This window comes from Arachis hypogaea, chromosome 3, assembly GCF_003086295.3.
Source record: "Arachis hypogaea cultivar Tifrunner chromosome 3, arahy.Tifrunner.gnm2.J5K5, whole genome shotgun sequence".
Taxonomy (NCBI): domain Eukaryota; kingdom Viridiplantae; phylum Streptophyta; class Magnoliopsida; order Fabales; family Fabaceae; genus Arachis; species Arachis hypogaea.
The window spans coordinates 127,841,511-127,866,333 of NC_092038.1; the positions used below are offsets into that span (position 1 = coordinate 127,841,511).

Consider the following 24,823-nt stretch of genomic DNA (forward strand, 5'->3'; position numbering starts at 1 on the left):
GATAGCCAAGGAGTGAGTAAACAAACAAGAAAACTGAAATTCGGAATCCAATTTATAAACCGTTCCCCGGAGTGAGTTGGACTCAGAAACTCGGCACTGACTCAGCGATGCAACTCAGCAGCTGCACCATTAGCTGCAGCAGAAAGCTCTTCATTTCCCCTAACAAATCTTCGAAGCCAAAGCCTTTTTCCAAGCGGTGGTTGTGCTTGACGATCTCCAACTCGGCCGAGTTTAACTCACTGGAATCGGAGACACTAAAGACACTGGAATGGAGCTCCGTGTGCAAGCAGGTGGCGGCATTCACCTCCACATCCATGGGCTCCTCTGTCGCCAACAACGCCCGCTTTCCCGTCGGCCGCTCACCTCAGGAGAGCCAGATGCTTCTCGATCAAACCACGGCGGCGAGGCTCATCTCTCGGCCGCCGGACTTCTCCGAAATTGAGGACATATCGGAGATTGTCGCCGTCGCCAGTTCCGGCCAGCTGCTAACCATCCGAGAGCTCTGTACCGTTCGTCGCACGCTTAAAGCCGTTAGGGAGGTGTTCCAGTATTTGGAACAGTTGGCTTCGGATTCTAATAATCCAGAGAGGTATAAATCTCTGAACCTTTTTGGCAATTGGTTCATAAATTTTACTCCTTTTAAAACTTTTTCGTATTATTCTGCTAGTTCAGTGAAATTGCTTGGTTTCATCTTTAAGGTGAATAAGAGTGTTTTATTTTTAATTTAATGCAATCATCAGTAAATGTTTTTTATTCTATTATCCAATGATATGTTAACTCATCATCAGAACAAAAGAGGGGAAAGAGGAAAGAAAGAGGAGGAGAGAAGGGGGGGGGGGGGGGATTGTGTTATTACTTTCATAATAATCTTAAATCCTAATACTTGTTCGACTGAATAGATTGTCCAATTATAAGGACAAAAGATTTAGATATATGCTTTTGCTGTCAACCATTACTTGGAGTAGTAACCTATGTGGTTTTTATTACTTTCATTTTATTTTCTATTTCTATTGGTATGAAGTTATAAAACCTAGCTTTCCCTAATGTTCAAGGCATTTTCTTAGTCGGATTCAGTTCAAGCAGCTTCTTTTATGCATTTGGCTAGCTATTGTATTTTTCTTTGACAAAGTTTGGAGCATAGATCATATGGTAGTGGATTCTCATGGTATGCATAGTGGAGTACTCAAATAACTTTATCCATGCAATTGTTTCCAATTAGGTACTCTCCACTTCTCGAAATATTGCAACATTGTAATTTCCAAGTGGGCTTGGAGCAGAAAATAGAGTTTTGCATCGATTGCAAACTTTCTGTTATTCTTGATAGAGCAAGTGAAGAGCTGGAGATAATCAGATCAGAAAGAAAGAGGAATATAGAAAATTTGGATTCTTTGTTAAGGGAAGTATCTTCTCGAATATTTCACGCTGGGGGTATTGACAGACCATTAATTACTCAGCGTCGATCTAGAATGTGTGTTGGTATTAGAGCTTCCCATAGATACTTGCTTCCAGATGGTATAATTCTGAATGTTAGCAGTTCTGGAGCAACATACTTTATGGAACCCAAAGAGGCAATAGATCTTAACAACATGGAAGTTAGACTTTCAAACTCCGAGAAGACTGAGGAAAGAGCAATTTTGAGTTTGCTCGCATCTGAAATTGCAAATTCAAAACAGGAGATAAATGATTTATTGGACAAGATTCTTGAAGTTGATCTTGCTTTTGCAAGGGCAGCTTATGCTCAATGGCTGAATGGGGTATGTCCTACTTTCAGTTTAAGCAATTTTGAAGGCTGTGATTCCGTTGAAGAGAACAATGATTTAACAGTAAATATTGACGGTATAAGGCATCCATTACTTCTGGAGTCCTCTCTAAAAAACTTTAAAGATGGTCTTGCACTAGGATGTGTAAATGATGCTGATATGGGTAATGGAAATGGAGCTCTGAAATCTAAAAGTATGTCAAAAGGTACGTATGAATTCCCTGTGCCAGTGGACTTTAAAATTAGACAGGGAACCAGAGTGGTGGTCATCTCAGGACCTAACACTGGAGGGAAAACAGCTTCCATGAAAACGTTGGGCCTGGCATCGCTTATGTCGAAGGCTGGAATGCATTTGCCTGCCCAGAACTGTCCAAAACTGCCTTGGTTTGATGTTATCCTGGCAGATATTGGAGATCACCAGGTAGTATCTGAACTATAATTTGACCCATAATGACTTTAATTTGATATGGTCTCATTTGCATGCCTGATCCTTTTTTCCCCACCTCTCCATATTGAAGTCCCTTGAACAAAATCTATCAACTTTTAGTGGGCACATCTCACGTATTTGCAAGATTTTGGAAGTGGCCTCGAAACAGTCACTTGTTCTTATTGATGAAATTGGCAGTGGAACTGATCCTTCAGAAGGTGTAGCCCTTTCTACCAGTATCTTGCAATATCTGAAGGAACGTGTTAATGTGGCTGTTGTGACTACTCATTATGCTGATCTAAGTAGAATGAAGGAAAAGGATATCGGTTTTGACAATGCAGCAATGGAATTTTCACTTGAAACATTACAACCAACTTATAAGATCCTATGGGGATCCACTGGTGATTCTAATGCATTGAACATAGCACAGTCAATTGGCTTTGACAGAAATATAATTGATCGTGCACATACATGGGTAGAGAAGTTAAAGCCAGAACAGCAGCAAGAGAGGAGAGGGATGCTCTATCAATCATTACAGGAGGAGAGAAACCGATTAAAAACTCAGGCTGAAAAGGCAGCATCCATTCATGCAGAAATTTTGAACACATACTACGAGGTAGAATCTTGATGTTTCTCTGGAAAAGGCAGCATCCGTTCTTTGTTTCTTGATTCCAATTTATGTTCCTTGTTCCACATAGTATTATAAATTCGTAATTAAAGTTCTCAAACCTGTTATAATAGAGAAAAAAGAAAACAAAGGGAAAGAGAGGACTGATCAATCACATGAATTGGCATTACAATCAATATTCCTTGTCTTGGTTTATCCCTAATTTTCATCTTAAATTAGTTCACTAATAACCTTTACTAGGCTGACAAATCCTTGGAGATGACCGAGCAACAGTTGTTGAAAGTTCAATACTTTTTTGGGAGTTTATGCATAGAATATGACTGTGTGGTTGACTCTATTCACAATCACAAGATTCGTCAATCCAAAAGGATTCATATAATGCCTTTGTTGCCAGAAAAAATTGTCTAGAAAAAAGGTTTCTCTTGTTTACTATAAAAATTTAATTGATTTCTATTATTTCTGGAGTACTTCATTTCCTTCTTTCACCTCCATCTCTTATAAAACTAAAAATAAATTGTGAAGATCCAAGATGAAGCAGAGGACCTTGATAAACGTGAGATGGAACTTATGGCAAAGGAAGCTCAGCTAGTCCAACAAGAGCTGATGGATGCAAGATCTCAGATCGAAACTCTGATACAGAAGTTCGAAAAGCAACTCAAAATTGCTGATCGAGATAAACTCAGCTCACTTATTAGAGAGACTGAATCAGCAATAGCCTCCATTGTAAAAGCTCATACACCTGCAGAGTCATTTCCCATCAGTGAAGCTGATCGTGCTTCATATACTCCACAACTTGGGGAGCAAGTTCGTGTCAAGGGATTGGGAGGGAAATTAGCTACAGTGGCTGAATCACCTGGGAATGATGATACAATCTTAGTACAGTATGGCAAAGTGAAAGTCCGTGTGAAGAAAAGTAGCATCAGAGCTGTTCCATCGAGTGGAAAGAATGTTGTAACGGGTTCTTCCGCTCTCCAGGGGAGACAGGTATGTAAAGTAGTTTATATCTTTTCTGTCTTGTATAGTTCAATTGATATAATTGTCCTTTTAGGAAAAATTCGACTTGGATATTTCTAACACATTGCATAGATAAAGTAATTTCAGACCCGAACATTACTGTTTCCTATGACCATTTTTCTGCATCAATTTATACTATTTGTTTGTCCAGTAATACTAGGATATGATACATGAATGATTCTAAATGTTCAACATTTGACTTTTGTACTTAGATCGTTTTGAATGAGTAAATTGAGGGATTGTTCAAATTATGAAAATTTTTGGGCTCAATCAAAATTCTGAATTTTTAACATCTGGATGTAATAATGTTGAATCTGCAGAATGGAGAATTGAGGAGAAATTCAGAGACCAACAGCAACATAGAACCTTCTTATGGTCCGGTAGTGCGGACATCTAAGAATACAGTGGATCTGCGAGGTATGCGACTGAAAGAAGCTTCCATTAAGCTTGAGATGGCAATCACCGAATGCAGGCCATACTCTGTTCTTTTTATTGTACATGGCATGGGAACCGGTGCTATTAAGGAGCGAGCACTTGAAATTCTGCGAAATCATCCACGTGTTGCTAACTATGAACCAGAAAATCCAATGAACTATGGTTGTACCATTGCTTATGTCAAATGATGAAGCATTCTACTACACATCTTTGTCCTTATATACAACTTATGGTCTCTGTATAATAGGTATGTTATATTATATATGCATAAATATTAAATTGTAGATATGCACTGCATGTCAACAGCACTAGTATATGCATCAATGCATGTATTTAATTACCACCAGAAGATAAAAATGGATTTCGTTTCTTTCAATATGGAATACAGTACAAACCAAGGGAAAAGAAAACGAAAAAAAAGTTACAAAATGATTTATATATGTTCACTATTTGCTCATCAAACTGAAGCCACTTCATTCATTCACATCCCACACCCCAAATCACCACAAAATCGCAGAAAAAAAAATCACATTAAACAGCAACAAAATTATCAACACAGCATTCTTGATTGATTATTCTTGCTTTTTGGTTTTTCCACTGAAAACCCTAGCTATTTTTTCCGTAGGCACCAAAGGCAGGTACGGAGAAACCCTATACCTATCCTCCACGGCGGCCATTACTGCCTCATTGTACTTCGCCGTGCAGTATGCTGCCGTTGGCAGCATTGTGCCCACTAAGCGTGGGAACAGCGGCAGCGAGTTCAGCCTTTGCCAGGCCGAGGCTGCATATTGCTCTGCCACTGGCTCGTACCTCTCATACAGCTCCTTTGCGGACGGCTCATACTTGGTATAAACGTTTTTCATGGCTTCAGTAATGGTGTCTCTCGCGGCAGCGGGAGCAACCTGCATGGCAGCCACAGAGGCATCAACCTTCTTGTCGGCATAGCGGAGGATCTCGTTGGGGACAAGGTGGTAATTGTTGTAGATGGGTTCTATGACGTTCTTCATGCACTCTTCCACCGTCTGAACGCCGGGCTTCAAGGAGCCAGAGCTGTCCTTGGCATAGTTGTAGGCAGCGGACCACCGCATTAGGGCTTGTGTGCTTGCAGCGTGCACGAACCCAAGGTACTTTAGCTCTTGTGCTTGTGCCTGTGGTTGCTCTTCTTCGATTTCAGATACCTGAAAAATTAAGTGCTTTACGTAACGTTGCATATTGCATGCATGCATGAACGAAATTATTAAAGATTAAACGTGAAAATAAACTAAAAGTTAACAAATAGAGGAGGATAATTACGTTTACGTAAGGTACCTGGTTCTGGTGTGATTGGGATGCCATGAAATAAAGGAGTAGTTTGGTTTTGATTCTGATGATTGGATAATAAGAGGTTTTTTCTGGAGGTAATATGAGTTTGTAAATTTGGGAGCTTTTGTCTTTTTACTATAAATATTGTTGCGCTACTTTTGATTATATTCTTTTGTATATATTTTTCTCTTGGTATTAAAAATAGTGTAAAAGTAAAATACAATTATTCAATTAAATTTATGTATTTAAATATTTTTTTAAATAATTTTTTGTATATATTTACGGAATATTTTATACATACTAATAATAGTAACTGTAGGGTTAGGGTGTGGAAACAAATGGCTAGCCTGCAAATAAGGGACAAGGGTGCCTTAGTTTTAGAATTGAACCTCATCTGTGTGTGTTGACGATATGCACTTATGGACTATGATTTTGACTTTTGACTTACGTGAGCTGTCCAGAGAAAATTTTGTGACTGTTTACTATGGATAAATTCGAGTTTGGTCAACAAGATGGTCTTATCTTTAGTAACGGTTTTTCTCTTTTTGGATAGGAATAAATTATCAGTTTCTTTAATTATATTACGTATACAAAAAAATTAATTACTAAATTAACTATAAATATAAATTATATATTAAAAATATATAATATATAAATAAATATATCTATTTTTGTGAGTAATTTTTAGCTAATTTCCTCAAAAATAGAAGGTTGGATACTCTTTATGATTTGTTTAATTATTATTAAAAAAATTAATTTTTGTCATCATGGTTAATACTAGCTACCTCTTTAATCTTAGTTAATTAAACCAAATTACTAAATCATGGTAAACTCATTTTGCAAATTACAATAACTTTTAAAGAGATCTCATTTTTCAAATTTTTCACTCTATCCAATTTTTTTAATATGTTCCAGCCAAAATAAAATAAAATAAATAAAATAAAATCAAAAGCTAAAAATAAAAGTTAAAACAAATTCAAAACAAAAACCGAAACAGAAATTGAAAATGTCGAACAAATTCGAAAGACCGAGGATGTGTATAGTCTGAATCACATACTTAATTACTTATGATCACTATCTCTAAGATATCCACCCCTAATTTCCTTATAAGTGTTCTTCGTTTTTACTTTTGATTTCGCTTTATTTTGGTATTTTTTTACTTTTTTTTTAAGTTTTAATTTAATTTTATTTGTTTTATTATTTTTTGGGTTTAGAACACATTAAGGAAAAATTGGATGAATTGAGAATTGAAAAATTGTAAACGGGTCTGCTACACATATAAGTAAAAAGGCCCTATAAGTCATATAAGCTCCCAGCCCACATTCGTTGCACACTCGCACTGAATTATTTTGAATGGAGCGTAACATTCACGCGCTCCACTCTCACACTCGCGCTTCGCGAAAACCGCTCCTTAATGGAACACTCTTTCACTTCTCCAAGCCATTCGAAGAAAACACAACCGTTCCATTTTCGAGCAACATTGCAAACGGCAGAGATAGCAATCGTCGCGAAAATTCGAACTCTCTATCAACATAACATAGAACTCTCGATCAAGAATCTCCAGAAAAAACAAAGTTATAATACTCAAGGTACGTTACGTTACTATTTTACTCATCCTGTATATTTTCAAGGTTTCGAAAACGAAGTACTAGGTTTTACTGTTCTTCTACATTCTTCTAGGTTTTACTGTTCTTCTACGTTCTTCTAGGTTTTACAGTTTTTAATGTTCTACTTGTTCTAGGTTTTAGTGTTATTCTTGGTTCTAGGTTATACTGTTCTTCTTAGTTGTTCTAGGTGTTACTGATCTTGTTGTTCTAGTTCTTCTGGTAATTGATTTTTGGAAGTATATTGCTTGATTTGGTGGATGTATATGGAGTATTTTGTTCGGTGTATATTTCTGAACTGATATACTGTAATATAGTGATCACTTGCAACTGTTCTAATATTTGCTTGTCCATGGGTGTATATTGCTTAACCTTGTATATTAATGCATGTTTGAGTAATATCTGACTGATATCTATAGGTGTATCTGACTCATATCTATGGGTGTATCTGAATCATATGTATGGGTGTATCTGAATAATATGTATGGGTGTATCTTACTCATATCTATAGGTGTATCTTTCTGATATCTATGGGTGTATCTGACTGATATCTATGGGTGTATCTGACTGATATCTATGGGTGTATCTTACTGATATATATGGGTGTATTTTTCATTTCAGAAACAATGGCAGACGGAAACCAAGCTGAAAAAAATGTAAGAACAAATATATGTCTTAGGCGAAATCAGTTTTATATAATAGAAATATAACTGACTATAATTTTGCTTTGCTTTGTTTACAGCAAACCAAAGACCTTAAGTGTGCAACACATTTGTTAAGTGAGAAATTCAGAAACATGAGTGAGGAGAAAAAAATAATAGTTAGGGATTTGGGATTTGGCGGCCTGATGCACATCCCGCCGCTGAGGGTGCATCACCAAATAATAAGGGAATTGGCTAACTCCTTCAAATTAGGGGAAAACAGACTGGAAACAGGCTACGATTCGTTTAAAGTAACACAAAAAAATAAGGGCTGCACTTGGCATCAATGCGTCAGGTAACTCGCTACAAACATAGGTGTATATGAGTCATATTGAGGTGTGTTTCAATTGATTCTTGGGTGTATTTGAACTGATTTTCATACTATGTTGTTTTCCTTTTTGTAGGAGATCTATTTTCTCAGAAAGTCAATTATAAGGATCTTTCTGAAGATGACAAACAAATTTTTAGAAGATTCCAGGGTAAGACGCTCAAAAATCTAATAGATGAGATGATGACTATTGCCGTTGATAATGAACAGAGGCACCTCATGTTCAAGAGGATTTTCATCCTCTATATACAGATGACGTTCCTGTTACCAACGACAACAAACAAAATCTCACCTGTGCACCTGACCCCAATTTTCAAGATGGACACAATAACAGAGCAGAACTGGGGAGGACATGTTTTGAATTTTATCATAAGGGCATAACAGATTACAAGGTGAAAAAGAAAAAGGCAATTGATGGCTGCTTATTTGCCCTGATGATAATTTACTTTCATCTGTCAAAAAATAAAGACAAGAAGAGGGCAGAAAGACCTCCAGAACCCTGGATTGCCAACTGGAGTAAGGAGCAGTTGATTGAAAGAATGAGGGCAGAAATGGAGGATCATATGGTAAGTGAACAAAATATCTTGGGTGTATTTTATTTACCTGAATGCTGCTAACTAAAATTTCTAATGTTTCAGGAGATTGTAAAGATGACCGACACAAAGGAAAAAATGAAAGAAATAAAGAAAAAAGAAAAAAAAAAGAAGAAACCAAAAAAACAAAAAAAATGAAGGCAAGTTCAATATCATCATTTGAGACTGAAACAACTGAAAGTGACCATTCTACCTCTGAGTCTGAGACTGAGGAAGACTCAGAGGATTCAACAAGAAAACAACTGACCCGAAAATCCAAAAAGTGAGAAACATGCTTGGGTGTATTTTGTTTCTACATTTGGGTGTATTTTGTTTATCCATTTGGGTGTATTTTAATTCTCTATTTGCGTGTATTTTGTTTATCAAGTTGGGTGTATCTTGTGCATTCATTTGGGTGTATTTTATCCCTTTTAGAATGTTTTTAAATAATGATTATTTGCCTTCCAGAATGGAGTCCAAAAAAAGAAAGAAGATTGAGGAGGATTCTGATTCAGAATCTGAATCAACTGAATCTGAATCAACTGATGAGTAATGTTATGAAATTATTACTCCTTTCCTTTGGGTTTATTATCGAGATTTCATGTATTAACAGAGTGTCTCTTATTAACTTATAGAAGCGAAGAATCATCACCAGTGGAGAAGCAAAAAACAAAGAAAAGGACTCAGAGAACACCAAAAAAGTAAGTACTTCTTTGGATAGTGTTCTGTGATTAGATTAATTTTGTATTTCTGATTCATACTTGTTTTTCCCCTCAGGACACAATCCAAAAAGAAAAAGGTCATTGTGCAGGATTCATCTCCTGAGCAAACTCAATCCTATCATGGGTACAGTACTTTCTAAGCAATATTACCGTCTATCATCAAAATTATATTTGTTAACATGTTCTTTTATGCATGTACTGTCAGATCTGAATTTGGTACTCAAGAATTAGATGAATTCTTAAGGAAAAACAATGAAAAAACTGCTGCACAGGGGTATGTCTTGTTGGGGTGTATATTTTAGATTTTAGGGGTGTTTTATTTGCTAATAATTGTTTCTTGTTTCGCAGGGAGAAACAAGTTGACCTGCGATCGACCGAAGGTCATTATGTCTCATCTGAAACGTAAGAATCTTTATTTGATTAAATCTTGTTATCATGATTTAACAGTATGGTATTTTTTTGTGAATAACATGTACTCTATTATGTTTAGAATACCGGACGTAAACTTGGGAAGTGATGATGCTTCCTCTTAAGGACACACAGAACAAAGTAGCGTAAACAAACCGGCAGAGAGCATGTAATTTCTCTTTCAAATAACTATTGCTTTTATTCTTTTATTACGTTCTACTTCTAATTCTGTATATTTTTTTTTAGAAAAAAAGCCCTTTATTGTTTTATTCGAGAAAAAAAGGCAGGAAAAAAAAGCAAAAACTACAAGTATGTAAGTTCTCAAAAAAATAAAACCTGTCTTTCTTTTAAATTGTTCGGGTGTATTTTTTACTTTCTTAGGGTGTATTTTAGGTTGAGTCTGTTTGAAGAGTCAGCCAGTGAGCCGGCTGAAGAGAATATGATGGTTATGAGAGAAGAGACACCGTCTGAAGTGCTTGCGATGTGAGTTTTTCAAAAAAATTTTAACCTTATATCCTTTTTATTTTCAAAGTCATTGTTAACCTTTTGTTTTTCTTCTTGTTTAGAGTTCCGATTCAAGTGTGTCTACCACTGTCCCAAACAACCACTATACCTGAGACAGAAAATGAACCAACCCCTCTGCTACAAATTGAAGAAACTACAAAAAGGTAAGAAATAGTGTTGGGTGTATATTTGGTTACAGTTTGGGTGTATATTACTCGTATTGGGGTGTATATTTTGATGATTGATCCATGACTAGTTTTTTTACATCATGATTAAATTTATGTACCATGAAGCACTCCTGAACCCCCCAACAACTTGAAGAAAGCACACCCACGCTTCCCCCAACTCCATCTAAAATGTAAGTTCATCAAAGTAAAATCAATGTTTGGTTATCATCCGTATATTCTTATTCTTATAATACGTTATACATGATCACACAGTAATCCAGCCCCAGAAGACGTTGCTGCGTTGATGATGATGGCACAGACAGCATTGTATGTTCCTAAACCAGATCCGTTGCCATCATTCAGCCTTGGCTTGACTGATTCAAGCCAAGAAAAAGCAGCAACGCAGGAGGGGGCGTCAACACAAGAAGGAGGGATAGAAAAAACTCCAGAAACCCCAAAGCTGCTAGAACAATTAGGAAATTTGGTGGAAAAAATAGCAAACAGTGGGGTGAAAGCAGAAAGTAAAAGTCCACAAATTCAAATGGAGAGTGGCGGAGAAAGTTTTGGGAAGTTTGAAACTCCTGTGAGAATAAATCAGAATACGGCTGAGATGAAAGAGAAGTGCTACATCTGGGGGACGCGATTGAAGAAATACGCAGATGGCATAACTAATGAGTTTGACAACGTGTGCACTCTGATTGCCCAAGATAAATACATTTTGACAAGAATGCACCTTGCATCACTCACAGTAGAAAGTTATATAGAAGCTGAGGTAATATTAGAATAACATTAATGTTTTTACACCAAAGTTAACTGCAATGTTTATTAATGTAAATTGATTTCGGCATATTTTTCTAGATTGTATCTGCCATGTGCCTCATTCTCAACCAGAAAAATGATAAAAGGTTTCAAGAATAAGTATACTGTCTCCCCCCTGATATTGTGGTAAGTTTTACTTCTACGAATTTTGGGTGTATTTTCCGTATTCCTTAGGGTGTATTTTTTACGTTCAATTGGGTGTAAGTTGTGTATTCATTTGGGTGTAAGTTGTGTATTCAGTTGGGTGTATTTTCAGTATTTCATTTGTTGTTTCACAATTGTTGCAGAACATGGCCATTGCGAAGCATCCAAATGGGGAATTCACATCACCTAAAACCAATAAAGAATTTAGGGTGGAAGACTACCCAATGTTTATTCCCTTCATAGATGCAAAAAAATTAACATCACATCGATATGTAAGTTTTTATTTATAAAATTTGTTAGTACCATTCTTTACTTATATGCCAAATAAAATAAAACACTGTTGAAATGTCGCCATGCTTCAAATTTTTGCACCTGTTTGCCACTCAAACCATTGGTGGTTATGGCTAATTGATACAAGAAAGCGGAGATTTTATATACTCGACCCGGTACACACAAAATGTCCAACCGATGACAGAAAGGAGCTTAATAAATTCATTGTAAGTTGGCTCTGTGTTCTTTATTTTAATAGTTAGGTGTATTTCAATTCAATATAAGGTGTATGTATGTTTTGCTTTAGGTGTAAGTATGTTCTCCTTTGGGTGTATTTCCTTCGGGTGTATTACTGATTTATTTTGTTTTTTAAGGGATATGTAATTTCAAGAATGAGAGTATATGCTGGCGGGACACATCTGAAGAGAAAGGAGAAGGAGAAGGAAATTAGAGCACCATACTTTAACATCTCAGGCCAAAAGACAAGGTATAAATTTGTGACTCTGAACATTAAACTTTTCTAAATGAGATTTGTAATTTACTTTCTTCGTTTTCAGCTATGACTGTGCTATTTACGTTATGAAGTGGCTTGAGTTAATTGAGCCCGAAAATATTAAAAGGGCGAAGTATGAGTGGGATAATTGGACACAGGTAACTGTCTTTAAAACTATATAACTCTATTACTTTACTGAATTAATATTGTTATTTAAACAGAATATACTTTTTAATTGTAGGACGAGGTGCACCACTATAGAGTAGAATATGCTTCCCGGATACTATTCAGTGAAATGAATAAAGACAGAGCTGAAGCAATTAGAGGGAGTAATGCAATAAGACTGTCCAAGCCATCCTCAATATTATTGAGTCCATTTTGTTAGATAGATTCTAATTATATAGAAACTGAGTAATGTAACTACTAGCTAGTTTATAAATTGAACACATAGTGTAAAAATTTACCAATTATAAACAACTTCTTTTCGATGAAATTTTTTTCCATAGTTAAACTGTCTGTGTTGTATTCAAAAGCTCTATATTACAGGTGGTAAAATATGAAGGAAAACATCAAACCAGATATAAACACAAATTATAAAATTTTACACCCAAGAAAAGTTCAATATACACCCAAGATTGCTTAATATACACCTAAACTTCTATCCCCCTAAACCCTAAACCCTAAACCCTAAAACCCTAAACCTTAAAACCCTAAACCCTAGAACCCTAAAGCCTAAACCCTAAAGACATAAACCCTAAACCATAAAACTATAAACCCTAAACCCTAAAAATCCTAAAAACCAAAACCCTAAAACCCTAAACCCTAAAACCCTAAACTCTAAAAACCTAACCCTAAATCCTAAACCCTAAAACCCTAACCCCTAAACCCTAAACCAACGAAACTACTATACACTCAAATCAGTAATTTTTTAACATAAACAGCAGATTGTGAAGTGTATATATATATATATATATATATATATATATATATATATATATATATATATATATATATATATATATATTATGTGTGTAAAATATCAAACACAAGAAAATTCACAAATACACCTAAAAGAACAGTTCTTTTACACCCATATTTTGTAACTATACACCCAAAGAGTTATCCGCTGCTGCTGGTACCCTGAACTAATAATTCATAACACGTCCTTGATATTGGCTAGAATTTGAATGCACCACTGATCCAGCATCAAAGAGGTTTAATTGAATATAACAAACTCACATATTAGCTAAACTATTAACGACAAAATTAAACTCAATTACCACATATTTAAAAAATATCACTTTTACCTCGTTTAAAGCTTTTGTTTTCTTCTTCTTTGAGGCATTTTTAATCTGTTTGTCCAACTTTGAACCTAGCCTATTTTTTGGACGTTATCTTGTTCGAATCCTTGGAGGGCTCTGTAGCTCGTTAACGGATTCCAAGTTGGCGTCTTCGTGAGATAAAGAAGATGTCCCCTTCCTTTTGGCTTTCAATTCTTCCATCTCAACCAGGTCGGTATCGTACACACGATGCAGAATTGCAGTCAGTTCCTCCGATTTTGATGCAAATTCGTAAATATTTTGCGAACAAAAAACCAATTCATCAAACCTCTTGCTTCTTGGCTCCAACAGTGGCTCGTCGTGGCTGCTCTTGATGTGTGTGTGTCGTCTCTTTACCTTCTTGCTCCATCGTTCCAATATATATCTAGGTGACACTTGGCTTACTTGTTCAAAGCTTAACACGCTTAGTGCGTGACGGCACAGTATCCCTCTTGACTCGAATAATAAGCATTGGCATTTTACCTCGGCTGCTACTGAGTCGTAAGTAACCACAAACTTGTTGAATATTGAGCTGGAAACTTATTCTCCAACTTCGTATACTGAATAGCCAAGAGCGGAATTCGTTAATCTAGTTATGCAATTTGCCTTTCCTCTGAATTATGCTTGGACTTCCCTAAACCTTTGATGAGTGTACACATCTTGAAACTGAGCTTCAATGGAGGATTTGGTTACACACGTTATGACCATATGAAAATCTACAGCATCTGATTCTCTCTCTGCTTGCTCCCTGCTTTCGAGGCAATTATCATATTGTTTGACAAATTAAATAAGCGAGCTATTCCGGGTAATAAACTTGTTAAAAAATGAATGCATGCTCTCGCTCCTTTGCGTGCTTCTCATCCCTGCCCAGAAATGGTGATCCAAATAGATTGGAACCCATATATGACGGTCTTCATAGAGATCTACAGAATACACCAAAAAACAGACTATAAATACACCCGACATAAATTTAAATTACACCTCTGCTGCAGATTTTAAACAAACATTACCTGAAAGCCACTTGTTGTCCACAAGACCAAAATTCAGCAAAAAATCATTCTAATTCCTATCAAATGAGTCTTTACTATGAGAGTTTCAAACAACTTGGCTCATTTCTTGTTCAATTTTTGCATGTCCCTTGTACCCGTTTAATTTGTTTGGAATCTTCTTCATGATGTGTCAAATACACCAACGGTGAATTATTGTTGGCATAGAGGCCTCTAAAGCCCTTTTCATTGATGCGCATTGATCGGTGAGGAACCCTTTCGGAGCATTTCCTCCCATGCAACGAAGCCAACATTGAAATAACCATTTGAATGATTCAATTTCTTCATTTTTCATCAAAGAGCATCCAAGAAGTGTTGACTGACCGTGGTGATTCACCCCGACAAAAGAACCACAAACCAAATTATACCTGAAATAAATTACCATAGTGTATAATGGAAAATCATTAGGTACACCCAACAAATACTTTTTATACACCCAAAAAACAACCAATATACACCTCTACCGCGGATTCATAAAATTACATTAATTTAGAATCATAAAAAGGGACAGTTTGTTACCTGTTTGTATTGTAGGTGGTGTCAAATGAAATAACATCTCCGAAATACTCAAAGGCAGCTCTACTTCTTGCATCAGCCCAAAAAGCCAGCTTAATCGATTGATCCTCTTCGAGTTCAAGCTCAAAAAATAAATTCTAATTCTTCTCTTTCATTCGTAACAAATATTTCCCGAATTCCTTTGCATCTTCTTGTTCAGAAATATTACGCACTTCTCTCGTAATGTAATTCCTCACATCCTTTTCAATAAAATTAACTCACAGTGACCACCGGCAGCCGCAACAAATGATTGGTAAGTTTTGCTTGGTCTAATACCAGCCTCCTCGTTATTCTCTATTGTACGACGAATAGACATGCTTAGTTCCCTATGCTGTTTGAGCATCTCTGATTTACTTGGACAGCAAGGGTGTGAATGATCCAGCACAACCTTTGAAATGATCCAAGCACCAACATCCTTCAATGTGTGTATATAAATTCTTGCAGGACAGTTTAAACCGGCTGTCGGATTCGTCTTCTCGGTCGGAGATATTTTAGATTTCTATTTTTCCTCTCTGCTACATGTAATCAATTGATTCTTAATCTCGTTTTCCTTTCTATTTGTGCTCCGAACTCTTGTAGAAAAACCTGTAGCCTTGGCGTAGTTCCTGTAAAAATTTTCAGCATCTTTAAGGGTGGTAAAGGTCATTCCAACATTCGGAACAAACTGGTCATCAATAACAGAGAGAGGCTGCAGAATATACCATGTCAAAAACTAAAAATACACCCAATCATTGCTGATATAATACACCTGAACGACAATAACTCAACTAAAATGACAATAAAAGCCATAAACTGTAAATACACAGGCTGTAGAATACACCATGACAAAAAAATACACCCAATCATGTCTGATATAATACACCCAAACGACAACAACTCAGCTAAAATAATAAAAAAATAATAAACTGTAAATACACATGCTGCAGAATACACCATGTCAAAAACTAAAAACACATCCAATCATGTCTGATATAATACACCCGAACGACAACAACTCAGCTAAAATAACAAGAAAAGCCATAAACTGTAAAGACACCCACACTTCCCGCAACAATACACCCAAAAAGTTCTGATCTACACCCGAGCGTCTGCTATAAATTCCAGATAATCAATCAAAACTAATACATTAGATTCAATCCACAGATTTATGTTCACGCGTTAGTTTCACAGTCAATGTTCACGAATTATTCAGCTACACAATGCTATACAAATTACTGCAATAAAATTCAGAGTAATTGTATGTAAATCAAACCTCAGGAACTTCGTTAGATTCAAATTCATAATCCACTTCGCGCTGATTAAGCTGATAATCTGAGGTTGAATTATCCATTATCTTCAAAACGAGTTCAAACTTTGATTTCAGAAAACAAAAAAATCGAATAGAAAACGAAGCTGGAGTTACAAAGAGAGAAGAACGAGAAGAAAAACGAAGAAGGAAATAAGGAGAACGAGCAAATCTAGAAACGAGGACGAAGAAGGAAACAAATCTTTTAAATTTAGTAGTTATATATACACGGGATCTTCATTTAGCGCGTGTATGGGACGTAACCCTTGCCGCGCATTTTAGGTTTTTATTTGTTAAATTGTAAAATGAGACCTTTTAAAAACGAATGTAATTTGAAAAATAGGTTTAACATGGTTTAGGAATTTAGTTTAATTAACTAAGGTTAGAGAAGTGGTTAGTATTATTTACGATAACACAAATTAATTTCTCAATAACAATTGAACAAATTATAGAGAGTATACAACTCTCTATTTATGAGAAGATTGTCTAAAAATATAATATTTAATATTTTTAAGGACTAAAATATGATTTTTAACATTTTAACAATAAGATAATATTAAATTTGTTTAAAATTTTTTGGAACTGATATAAAAAATTTGAGACTTTTTAGTTTTTAGACTAAAATAAAATATTTAAAATATTAACTATGAAATGAAAATTTTATCCAAATTTTAAGAACTAAAATAGTATTTTAGTTTTTTCTGTTGGTAGAATAATGAACCAAAATGACCGGGTGCCAATGTGACTTATTTTGGGCCCACTAAAACTATTTTATTTTTGGTAAAAATTCAGGTATAGTCGATTTTGCGTGAAGTTGATAACTGTTAAATAATTTGACTAAATTTTTCATCTAACGACTCTCAACTATCAACTTCACGTGAAGTCGACTGCACCTGAGTTTTTACCTTTATTTTTGTAGTATCTCCTAATCCAAAAAATTAAGAACTAATTCGTTGTAAATTTAAATTTTATTATTATTATTTTTTGTCAAGTGAATTGAATAGCTCTCATCTTAGGCATTACACGCATACATCACACACCCACACAACACACACTCACACATATGTACACAGGCCCATGAGATATGACCCATAAACGATTTGATTTGGGTAAAAATAGAAACAGAGGAAGAGCCCAAAGAATAATACAGACCGGAAAATGGAACGAGGGAGAATGCATGGACCCAAAAAAGAATCAAAAAAAGTCGCGAATAGTTCATAACTTCATATCAACCAGACACGAGTCGTGGAATCGTAATTTATGGACCCCACAAGAGCATCGGGAAAAAAAAATTAGAAATTAGAATTATGATATATATTAATTAATAGATAGAATTGAATAGAATACAGAGTTGTGTTGCTGGGTTTGAGGGTGTGACTGTGATCGTGGTTTAGGGTTTTATTTGGGGATTAGCCCTACTCCGGTTGTAACTTGTAATAAATCAGAATCAGAATGGGTGGTGGATCAGTGAAAGATGTGCAGTCGAAAAAGGAGCTCCATGAGGTGGTTCACGGCGGCGCTCCAGTGGCGGTGCACTTCTGGGCGTCCTGGTGCGAAGCCTCCAAGCACATGGACCAACTCTTCTCTCACTTATCCACTGACTTCCCTCACGCCCACTTCTTAAGGGTTCGCTTTTTTACTTTTCTTCTTCTCCACTTCCTCCATTTTCATTTCAATTACTTTACTGTTGCTTGATTATTGGTGTGAAGGTTGAAGCGGAAGAGCAACCAGAGATATCCGAGGCTTATTCCGTCTCTGCTGTCCCTTTCTTTGTCTTCTTCAAGGTAAATTGCACCTTTTTCCCTCTTGAATAAAAAACTCTGCTGATAGTTAATTGCTCGATAAACAGTTAAACGGCACCATAGCTGAATCAATCAAGTGTAAGGATCAAGGACAACTTATGATTCTCTGTATTTCAATCTATTGGGGCTTTTCTACCTATCTTAGGTTCGGTTTGATTTGGCACGACTCGTATTGATCCCATCAATGACAATGTTTCTACTTTGATGATCAATTCGGTAGTATAGTTTGTTGCAGTGTGCTTGTAATTGATTGGTTTGGACACATTCACATTACTTTTAACTACTGATGGTGACTTATTCCTGTAGTTGATGTTACTACTTACTATGGAGTATAATATGGATGTAATTTGTAAAAGGAGCAAGTTCCATATCTAGCATTGTTTAGTCAGAGTGAAAACCTATGGTGTCTTTACTCAGCTTGATTACTTATGACCGATAATTCATAAAATAGAAAGGGAAGTATTGATTGATTACTCTATTATTTCATTGGTCTTTGTTTTGTATGCACATAAAGGTCGGAACATGATTATTAAAGTTGAACGTTTTGATTATTGTGATAATGTGATGTGATGAGAGAGTTTCCACAAAGTCTATTACCGTAATTGAGTGTTTAAAATGATTTATGTTGAAAAATAGTCAAGTGTGAGCCTTTCCTGCATTTCGACCAGGGAAATTTTTCCCCAGTACAATGCAAAAAGCTGCATTTATATATTAAGCTAATTTTGGAGTATAATTTATTAGTTATATGTTGACTGTGGGAGCCAGGTTGATTATTAAGAGTAGAGTGTTCACCTCCTTCTGGTTGATTTTTTTTTTAGTTGATTGGAAGTCATTTTTCTGTCAGGATGGCAAGACCTTTGATACATTGGAAGGAGCAGATCCGTCAAGTTTGGCCAATAAGGTTGCTAAAGTAGCAGGCTCAATCCACCCTGGAGAAGCTGCTTCTCCTGCCAGTCTTGGGATGGCTGCAGGAGCTGCTGTTCTTGAAACAGTGAAAGAATTAGCAAAAGAAAATGATTCTTCCAAGGCAAAAGGTCAAGTTCAACCTGGGCTTGGTGCTCCACTGGAAAAGCGATTGCAGCAACTCATCGACTCTAATCCTGTCATGCTTTTCATGAAAGGAACACCCGAAGAACCAAAATGTGGGTTTAGCCAAAAAGTTGTTGATATTTTGAAGAAAGAAAAGGTTAAGTTTGGAACTTTTGACATCCTGTCAGACATGGAGGTTCGTGATGGCTTGAAGAAGTTTTCCAACTGGCCTACATATCCTCAACTTTACTGCAAAGGAGAACTTCTGGGTGGATGTGACATAGCGATTGCTATGCATGAGAGTGGGGAATTGCAGCAGGTTTTTAAAGATCATGGGGTTGATACCACTGATGAAACAAAAGTAACAGAATCAGGAAATGCCAAGGGTGGCATTTCAAAATCCACCGATTTGAGCACTAACTTAACCTCTCGGCTGGAAAGCTTGGTAAATTCAAGTCCAGTTATGCTGTTTATGAAGGGAAAACCGGAGGAACCAAAGTGTGGATTCAGTAGGAAGGTGGTTGATATTCTCCAACAAGAGAATGTGAACTTTGAGAGTTTTGACATTCTTTCTGATGAAGAAGTTCGTCAAGGGCTTAAGGTTTATTCGAACTGGTCCAGTTATCCTCAACTATATATCAAGGGAGAGCTTATTGGTGGATCAGACATTGTGCTGGAGATGCAAAAGAGTGGAGAACTTAAGAAGACTTTACATGAGAAAGGTATTCTTCCCAAAGAGAATCTTCAAGATCGTCTGAAGAAATTAGTTGCTTCTTCACCTGTGATGCTTTTCATGAAGGGTACCCCAGATGCTCCGCGATGTGGTTTTAGTTCCAAAGTTGTGGGTGCCCTTCGAGATGAGGGTGTGAGTTTCGGGTCCTTTGACATATTGAGTGATGAGGAGGTGAGACAGGGATTGAAGACATTCTCAAACTGGCCTACCTTTCCTCAACTCTACTACAAAGGTGAGCTGATAGGTGGATCCGACATTGTGATGGAGCTGCGGAATAATGGGGAGCTGAAGTCAACCTTATCTGAGTAGGTTTATTATTAGTAGTACATTTAATAACGGGTTATACTTAGAAGCCATTTTGGTGGTGTATTGAATCTTGATTCTTGAATGAGTTTGATGACATTTTATATGGCAAATTTTGATGCTGAGTCAGGAGGTTGTGTTTGATGATTAGAATGTTTTACATGGATACTATATCTCTTTTCATAGTTAGTACATCATTTTTGCGCTCTGTTGGAGATTTGCAGGTAGATTTATTTCAGACCATCAAACCTTGAAGAACGATTTTGAAATGGAAGTTTTTTCTGAGCCGTTGGGGAAATTCTAAATATTTGATGCATCTTTTTTTCAGACAGGATACCTGATGTGAATTCTATAACTTAAATGAGACCGGTTATGTACTAGTATATGCATCTTTGTCTTGGATACACCATATATGTACTATATGCATCTCGTAATAGAACAATGTATAATTAGATTTCTATACCTTAAATGTGAATTCTATATGCATCTTTGGCTTGGGACACTCCTGAAGTAACGTTGCGAGTGAGGTGGTGGAATCTAATAGTATTCTATTTCTTCAGAGATGTTTTTTCGAGATGGAGGGGCATGTTTTTCTAAACACGAAAAAGGACATTTCGCCCACCAAAAAGGGAGGGATACAAAACCTTACTCACTTCATTCACTTGTATAATAAAATCCACAACAAAAGTTACTATAAACCAATACCTACAAGTCTTACATATGACTAGAGTAAGTTTATTCATTTTTGGTAATTTTCATTAGTATTGGTGTTTGTATTATATAATTAGAATCTCAACTAATAATTTGAGTATGGGTATTTTTCATGTCCAAGACATGAATTCAAGATTGCTAAGAAGAACATAGGATTGTTTGCCGTGTCACCAATCTGGTTTTAGTACTAAATTAATTATATTTTGAACACTATGTTATGGCAAAGGATGAAGCTAATTAAGAGGGAAAGTCATTGTTGCATGTTGGTGCTGATCATTTCAATGCCTTACTCACATGTGACTAAACCAGGAACTTTGATGAAAGGCACTTTTTTTTTTCTATCTCTATTTCACTATGTCATTAATTGAATATAAGCTAACATTGTCCCCGACTTTTATTTTGGTGGTTGTCCATAACTTGAGAGAGACACTCTAACAACTTCATTTCAAGTGATTTAAACTCAGCTATCTGCATTTGCAGCTCCAACCTCTCCTTCTTAAGGTTCTTGTTCTCCTCCATAAGTAGTTGATGGCTATTATTGTTGCTTTCTTCCATTGAATTATTAGAAGTGATTGCATTTTCCTCTGAAGAAGACTTGAGGTATGAAGGGAACACGCTAGGCTCGCACTTTTTCCTTGTGATCTCAACTAGCATATCCCTACACCCTCTCTGAAATTTCTCATGCTTGAACTCCCATCTTTTTGATGATATTTTCTTGAATCCCTGTCATTTTTCCAAACACAGATCAGTAAAATGGAGCACTATTTTCCGAATTTTCATTCTTAGTTTATACGGATATTATATTACTAGAACACTCTGGACTATAAAATATAAGGTGAATCCTCACGTGCAGTTGTCTTTATATGAAGTTAATAATTAAGAACCGTTAGATATCAATTTAGTCAAACATGTCAAATTATCTAATGATTTTTAGTTATCAACTTCACATGAAGATAACTGTATATGAGTTTCCACCAAAATATAAATGATTTAATTTGCTTGTTTGGGTGATATAAAATAATTTACATATATATAGGAATCTAATTATGCATTGTTCTAATTCAACTACCTATTAATTAAAAGTCTTACAAAGTTAATTAACTCTAAAAGTAGCACAATATATTGCATAAGTATGCTTGTGAATGTCCTAATATATTTATTGTTGGAGCTTTGTAAGTCTTTGAACATAAAATATTTTTCAAATTTCTGAGGGACATAGGATGCGAGGTTTCTTTAAAAACACTGAATACCTATGAAGACAAAACATAATATAGTTATATATATAGATCACTGAAGATCGTAACGTCAAAGAATTTTTTAAAAAAAGATCGATATTATTTCACCATATAAATATAGCACGTTGTAATTGGAAACAAGCAAGCTAAGGTTAATTATTATTACTATTTTCAATTTGAGGGTGCTATACAAATAGCATGCATGGTACGTCGACTTTGACTTTGGGTTAAGATAACTGATTTTGACCATATCTAATGTATTTATCTATATCTATATACGTGTTACTTAATTGACCAAATTCTATGTGCACGTGGTTTGATTTGTTATGTTTGACTGTGATATTTATTTTTTGATAAGTCTGTTTACAATTCGAATTGAAGAAAGCTAGTAACTGAAGAAGCTAGCTATGAGAAAAGGGTAGGTGAAGACAATAAAAAGACACTTAAGAATAACTCCAATAAGATATTTTTTAGAAATCAGTTTTGGCTTTTGATTCTGATTTGAAATTTATATTTGATATAATTTTTTAAATGATACTGATATTAATAAAAAGATATCGTATAATTTTTTAAAAAATTAGTAAAATACTATAATTTGTATATCTATTAAATTTATTAAATTGAACATTGTAAACTTGTTATATAAAGGTGTTAAATTGAAATAAAATTAAATATTGGAGTGACGAATTTCACATTGAGTTCAAATCAATTTTTTTAATATATAATTTCACAAATATTTATGTGATATTGTGTGGAATCTAAAATAAAATGAAATTAAAATCAAGCATTGGAGATGCTCTAAAACTAATATATCCGATCAATCAATATTAATCATCACATTAAAAAAAAAAAATTGAACAATGATCATTTCTGTGTTGTGTTTTAATTTCTCCATAATTCATTTGTATTTATCTAATAGATATTTTACATTATTATAGTGAACGAGTAGTCACAAGTCTAATAAACTCAGAAAACATCTTAAATCACAAATGATAAATAGTAACAGCAGGAAAGGAGTAAATATATATGGTTCTATACATATTGTTATTTGTTACAAATAAAAATAAGAAAGAAAAATTAAGAATAATAAAAAGAAAATGACTTACATATGTATCAATTGGCGAATGAAGCTTGAGAAGTTATTGTGCTTGAAATATCTAGGCAAGGTGAGCTCAGAGAATTCAGCCGGAGACCATACAATAAAACCACTCCCATCTCCATTCCATGAAACTATCTTGCCGCCGTTGCCGCTTTCTTCCAACAAATCATAAGTCTTCAAAAGAAAAGGTGCCGGACACCGTGGCCTCAGCGACTGCCCTACTTGGCCACCACCATTCCCTACGCCAAGGTTGAGGTCTAACACATTACTACTATCATTTTCACCCATTTTCTTTTCGGCTGATTTTTGCTTCGTTTATAATTGAGAGTTTAGCTAATTAGATATAACTCTAGAGGTTCTTTCATTATTTGTTTTGCCGAAACAGTTACATATTCTACACACTCTTCCATATATATAACACACACACACACGCACTTTTTATTTTCTACGCCAACCATTTGGTAGCTAGGAAGGTACTACTACCTAGTGCCGTGGAAGGTGGACAATTTTTTGTTATTATTATTATTGTTATTATTTTCTTTTATTTTGTCATTTTATTTATTCTTTTATTTGGTTTCTTTTACTTTCTTCATTCTCCCTTTATTGTGCATCCCACGCTTAATTGCTTTCTTGTGGGGGAAAATCAAGTAATAACAAAATAAAGCACACAATTCTACTGACGTCTTGAAAAAGGGATAATATCTATGATACTTTATTAATTACTGCACCAACTCAACTTGAACATGTATTAGCTAGTCAGAGTTAGAAAGTTTAACGAACCACTGTACATGTGACAGTGACATGTATATTAATATTGATTATTAATACTTTGTTCCTATTAACATACTTACATACATCATGAAAGACCAAAAACAACTAATCGGTTTTTGACTTTGTTATTAGAAAATCACTGCTAATTAGTTGACGAATTGAAACTTGAAAGTGCTATAAGCCCAATAAACAGTAGTGAAAAAGAGTGTAGCGTGTGATAATTAATGCTTCTAATACTCAGTCCAAAAAATAAAAAATAAACCCATATATAATATATGTATACAGGATTTAATATCAACTGTAAAGATAAAAAAATAAATGTTATGAGTCTAAAATCCATTAAATTTCTGATACTTTATCACAAAATTAGTGATAAGTATAGAAAGTATTTAGTAGGAAGAAGAATAACATAGTAATCTGGTTAATCGAGAAAAACCCGTTCAATTCTTTTATATATAATATACCTTTCCTTAAGATTAAGTTTCTATATATTTATTTTATATTTAATCAAAAATATTATTTGTATATTAAAATTAGTTACTAAATCAGTCATTAATATAATATATTTGTGTATAAATATTTATAAAATATAATTACTAATTTACTATAGCACATATACTTTTATTTTTAAAATATAA

General features: G+C 35.1%; 3 protein-coding genes and 1 pseudogene across 6 annotated transcripts; 2 read left to right on the forward strand and 2 right to left on the reverse strand.

The window, feature by feature from the left end:
- The first annotated feature begins 107 nt into the window (after positions 1 to 107).
- On the forward strand, positions 108 to 5,827 carry LOC112791459 (uncharacterized). Of its 3 annotated transcripts, XR_011877272.1 has the most exons (7): positions 108 to 589; positions 1,220 to 2,180; positions 2,278 to 2,802; positions 3,055 to 3,229; positions 3,337 to 3,798; positions 4,149 to 4,510; positions 4,889 to 5,827. XR_011877272.1 is itself a non-coding variant. In XM_072227166.1 (5 exons), exons 1-5 carry the CDS (start codon positions 108 to 110, stop codon positions 4,449 to 4,451), a joined length of 2,733 nt encoding a protein of 910 aa, XP_072083267.1. In that variant the 3' UTR covers positions 4,452 to 5,827. The 3 variants fall into 3 exon arrangements, 1 of the variants encoding a protein (XP_072083267.1); XR_011877271.1 differs by lacking the exon at positions 3,055 to 3,229; XM_072227166.1 differs by lacking the exon at positions 3,055 to 3,229 and having other exon boundaries at positions 4,149 to 5,827.
- LOC112791460 (stress-related protein-like) lies at positions 4,615 to 5,707 on the reverse strand. 2 transcript variants are annotated; one of them, XM_025834312.3, is made up of 2 exons: positions 5,572 to 5,707; positions 4,615 to 5,441 (listed from the first exon to the last, which is right to left on the reverse strand). In XM_025834312.3, the coding sequence occupies exons 1-2, from the start codon at positions 5,596 to 5,598 to the stop codon at positions 4,836 to 4,838; spliced, it is 633 nt and encodes a 210-aa protein (XP_025690097.1). In that variant the 5' UTR covers positions 5,599 to 5,707; the 3' UTR covers positions 4,615 to 4,835. The 2 variants fall into 2 exon arrangements, with proteins under 2 accessions (XP_025690097.1, XP_025690096.1); XM_025834311.3 differs by having other exon boundaries at positions 5,557 to 5,685.
- Positions 5,828 to 17,614: 11,787 nt separating the features above from the next.
- On the forward strand, positions 17,615 to 20,498 carry LOC112791462 (monothiol glutaredoxin-S17). Its single transcript, XM_025834313.2, has 3 exons — positions 17,615 to 18,128; positions 18,212 to 18,286; positions 19,149 to 20,498. Exons 1-3 carry the CDS (start codon positions 17,955 to 17,957, stop codon positions 20,373 to 20,375), a joined length of 1,476 nt encoding a protein of 491 aa, XP_025690098.1. The 5' UTR covers positions 17,615 to 17,954; the 3' UTR covers positions 20,376 to 20,498.
- Positions 20,499 to 21,330: 832 nt separating this feature from the next.
- Positions 21,331 to 23,850, reverse strand: LOC112791463 (heat stress transcription factor A-2c-like; annotated as a pseudogene).
- Positions 23,851 to 24,823: the final 973 nt, after the last annotated feature.

Excerpts from the sequence above, each read along its gene's own strand:
- LOC112791459 (XM_072227166.1), top strand. The coding sequence starts at position 108 with ATGCAACTCAGCAGCTGCACCATTAGCTGCAGCAGAAAGCTCTTCATT. Across the intron at positions 2,803-3,336 it reads TTTTGAACACATACTACGAG|ATCCAAGATGAAGCAGAGGA; the intron begins GTAGAATCTTGA and ends TAAATTGTGAAG. Across the intron at positions 3,799-4,148 it reads CCGCTCTCCAGGGGAGACAG|AATGGAGAATTGAGGAGAAA; the intron begins GTATGTAAAGTA and ends TTGAATCTGCAG.
- LOC112791462 (XM_025834313.2), top strand. The coding sequence starts at position 17,955 with ATGGGTGGTGGATCAGTGAAAGATGTGCAGTCGAAAAAGGAGCTCCAT. Across the intron at positions 18,129-18,211 it reads CTCACGCCCACTTCTTAAGG|GTTGAAGCGGAAGAGCAACC; the intron begins GTTCGCTTTTTT and ends ATTGGTGTGAAG. Across the intron at positions 18,287-19,148 it reads CTTTCTTTGTCTTCTTCAAG|GATGGCAAGACCTTTGATAC; the intron begins GTAAATTGCACC and ends TTTTTCTGTCAG.
- LOC112791460 (XM_025834311.3), bottom strand. The coding sequence starts at position 5,598 with ATGGCATCCCAATCACACCAGAACCAGGTACCTTACGTAAAC. Across the intron at positions 5,442-5,556 it reads ACCAGGTACCTTACGTAAAC|GTATCTGAAATCGAAGAAGA; the intron begins GTAATTATCCTC and ends TTAATTTTTCAG.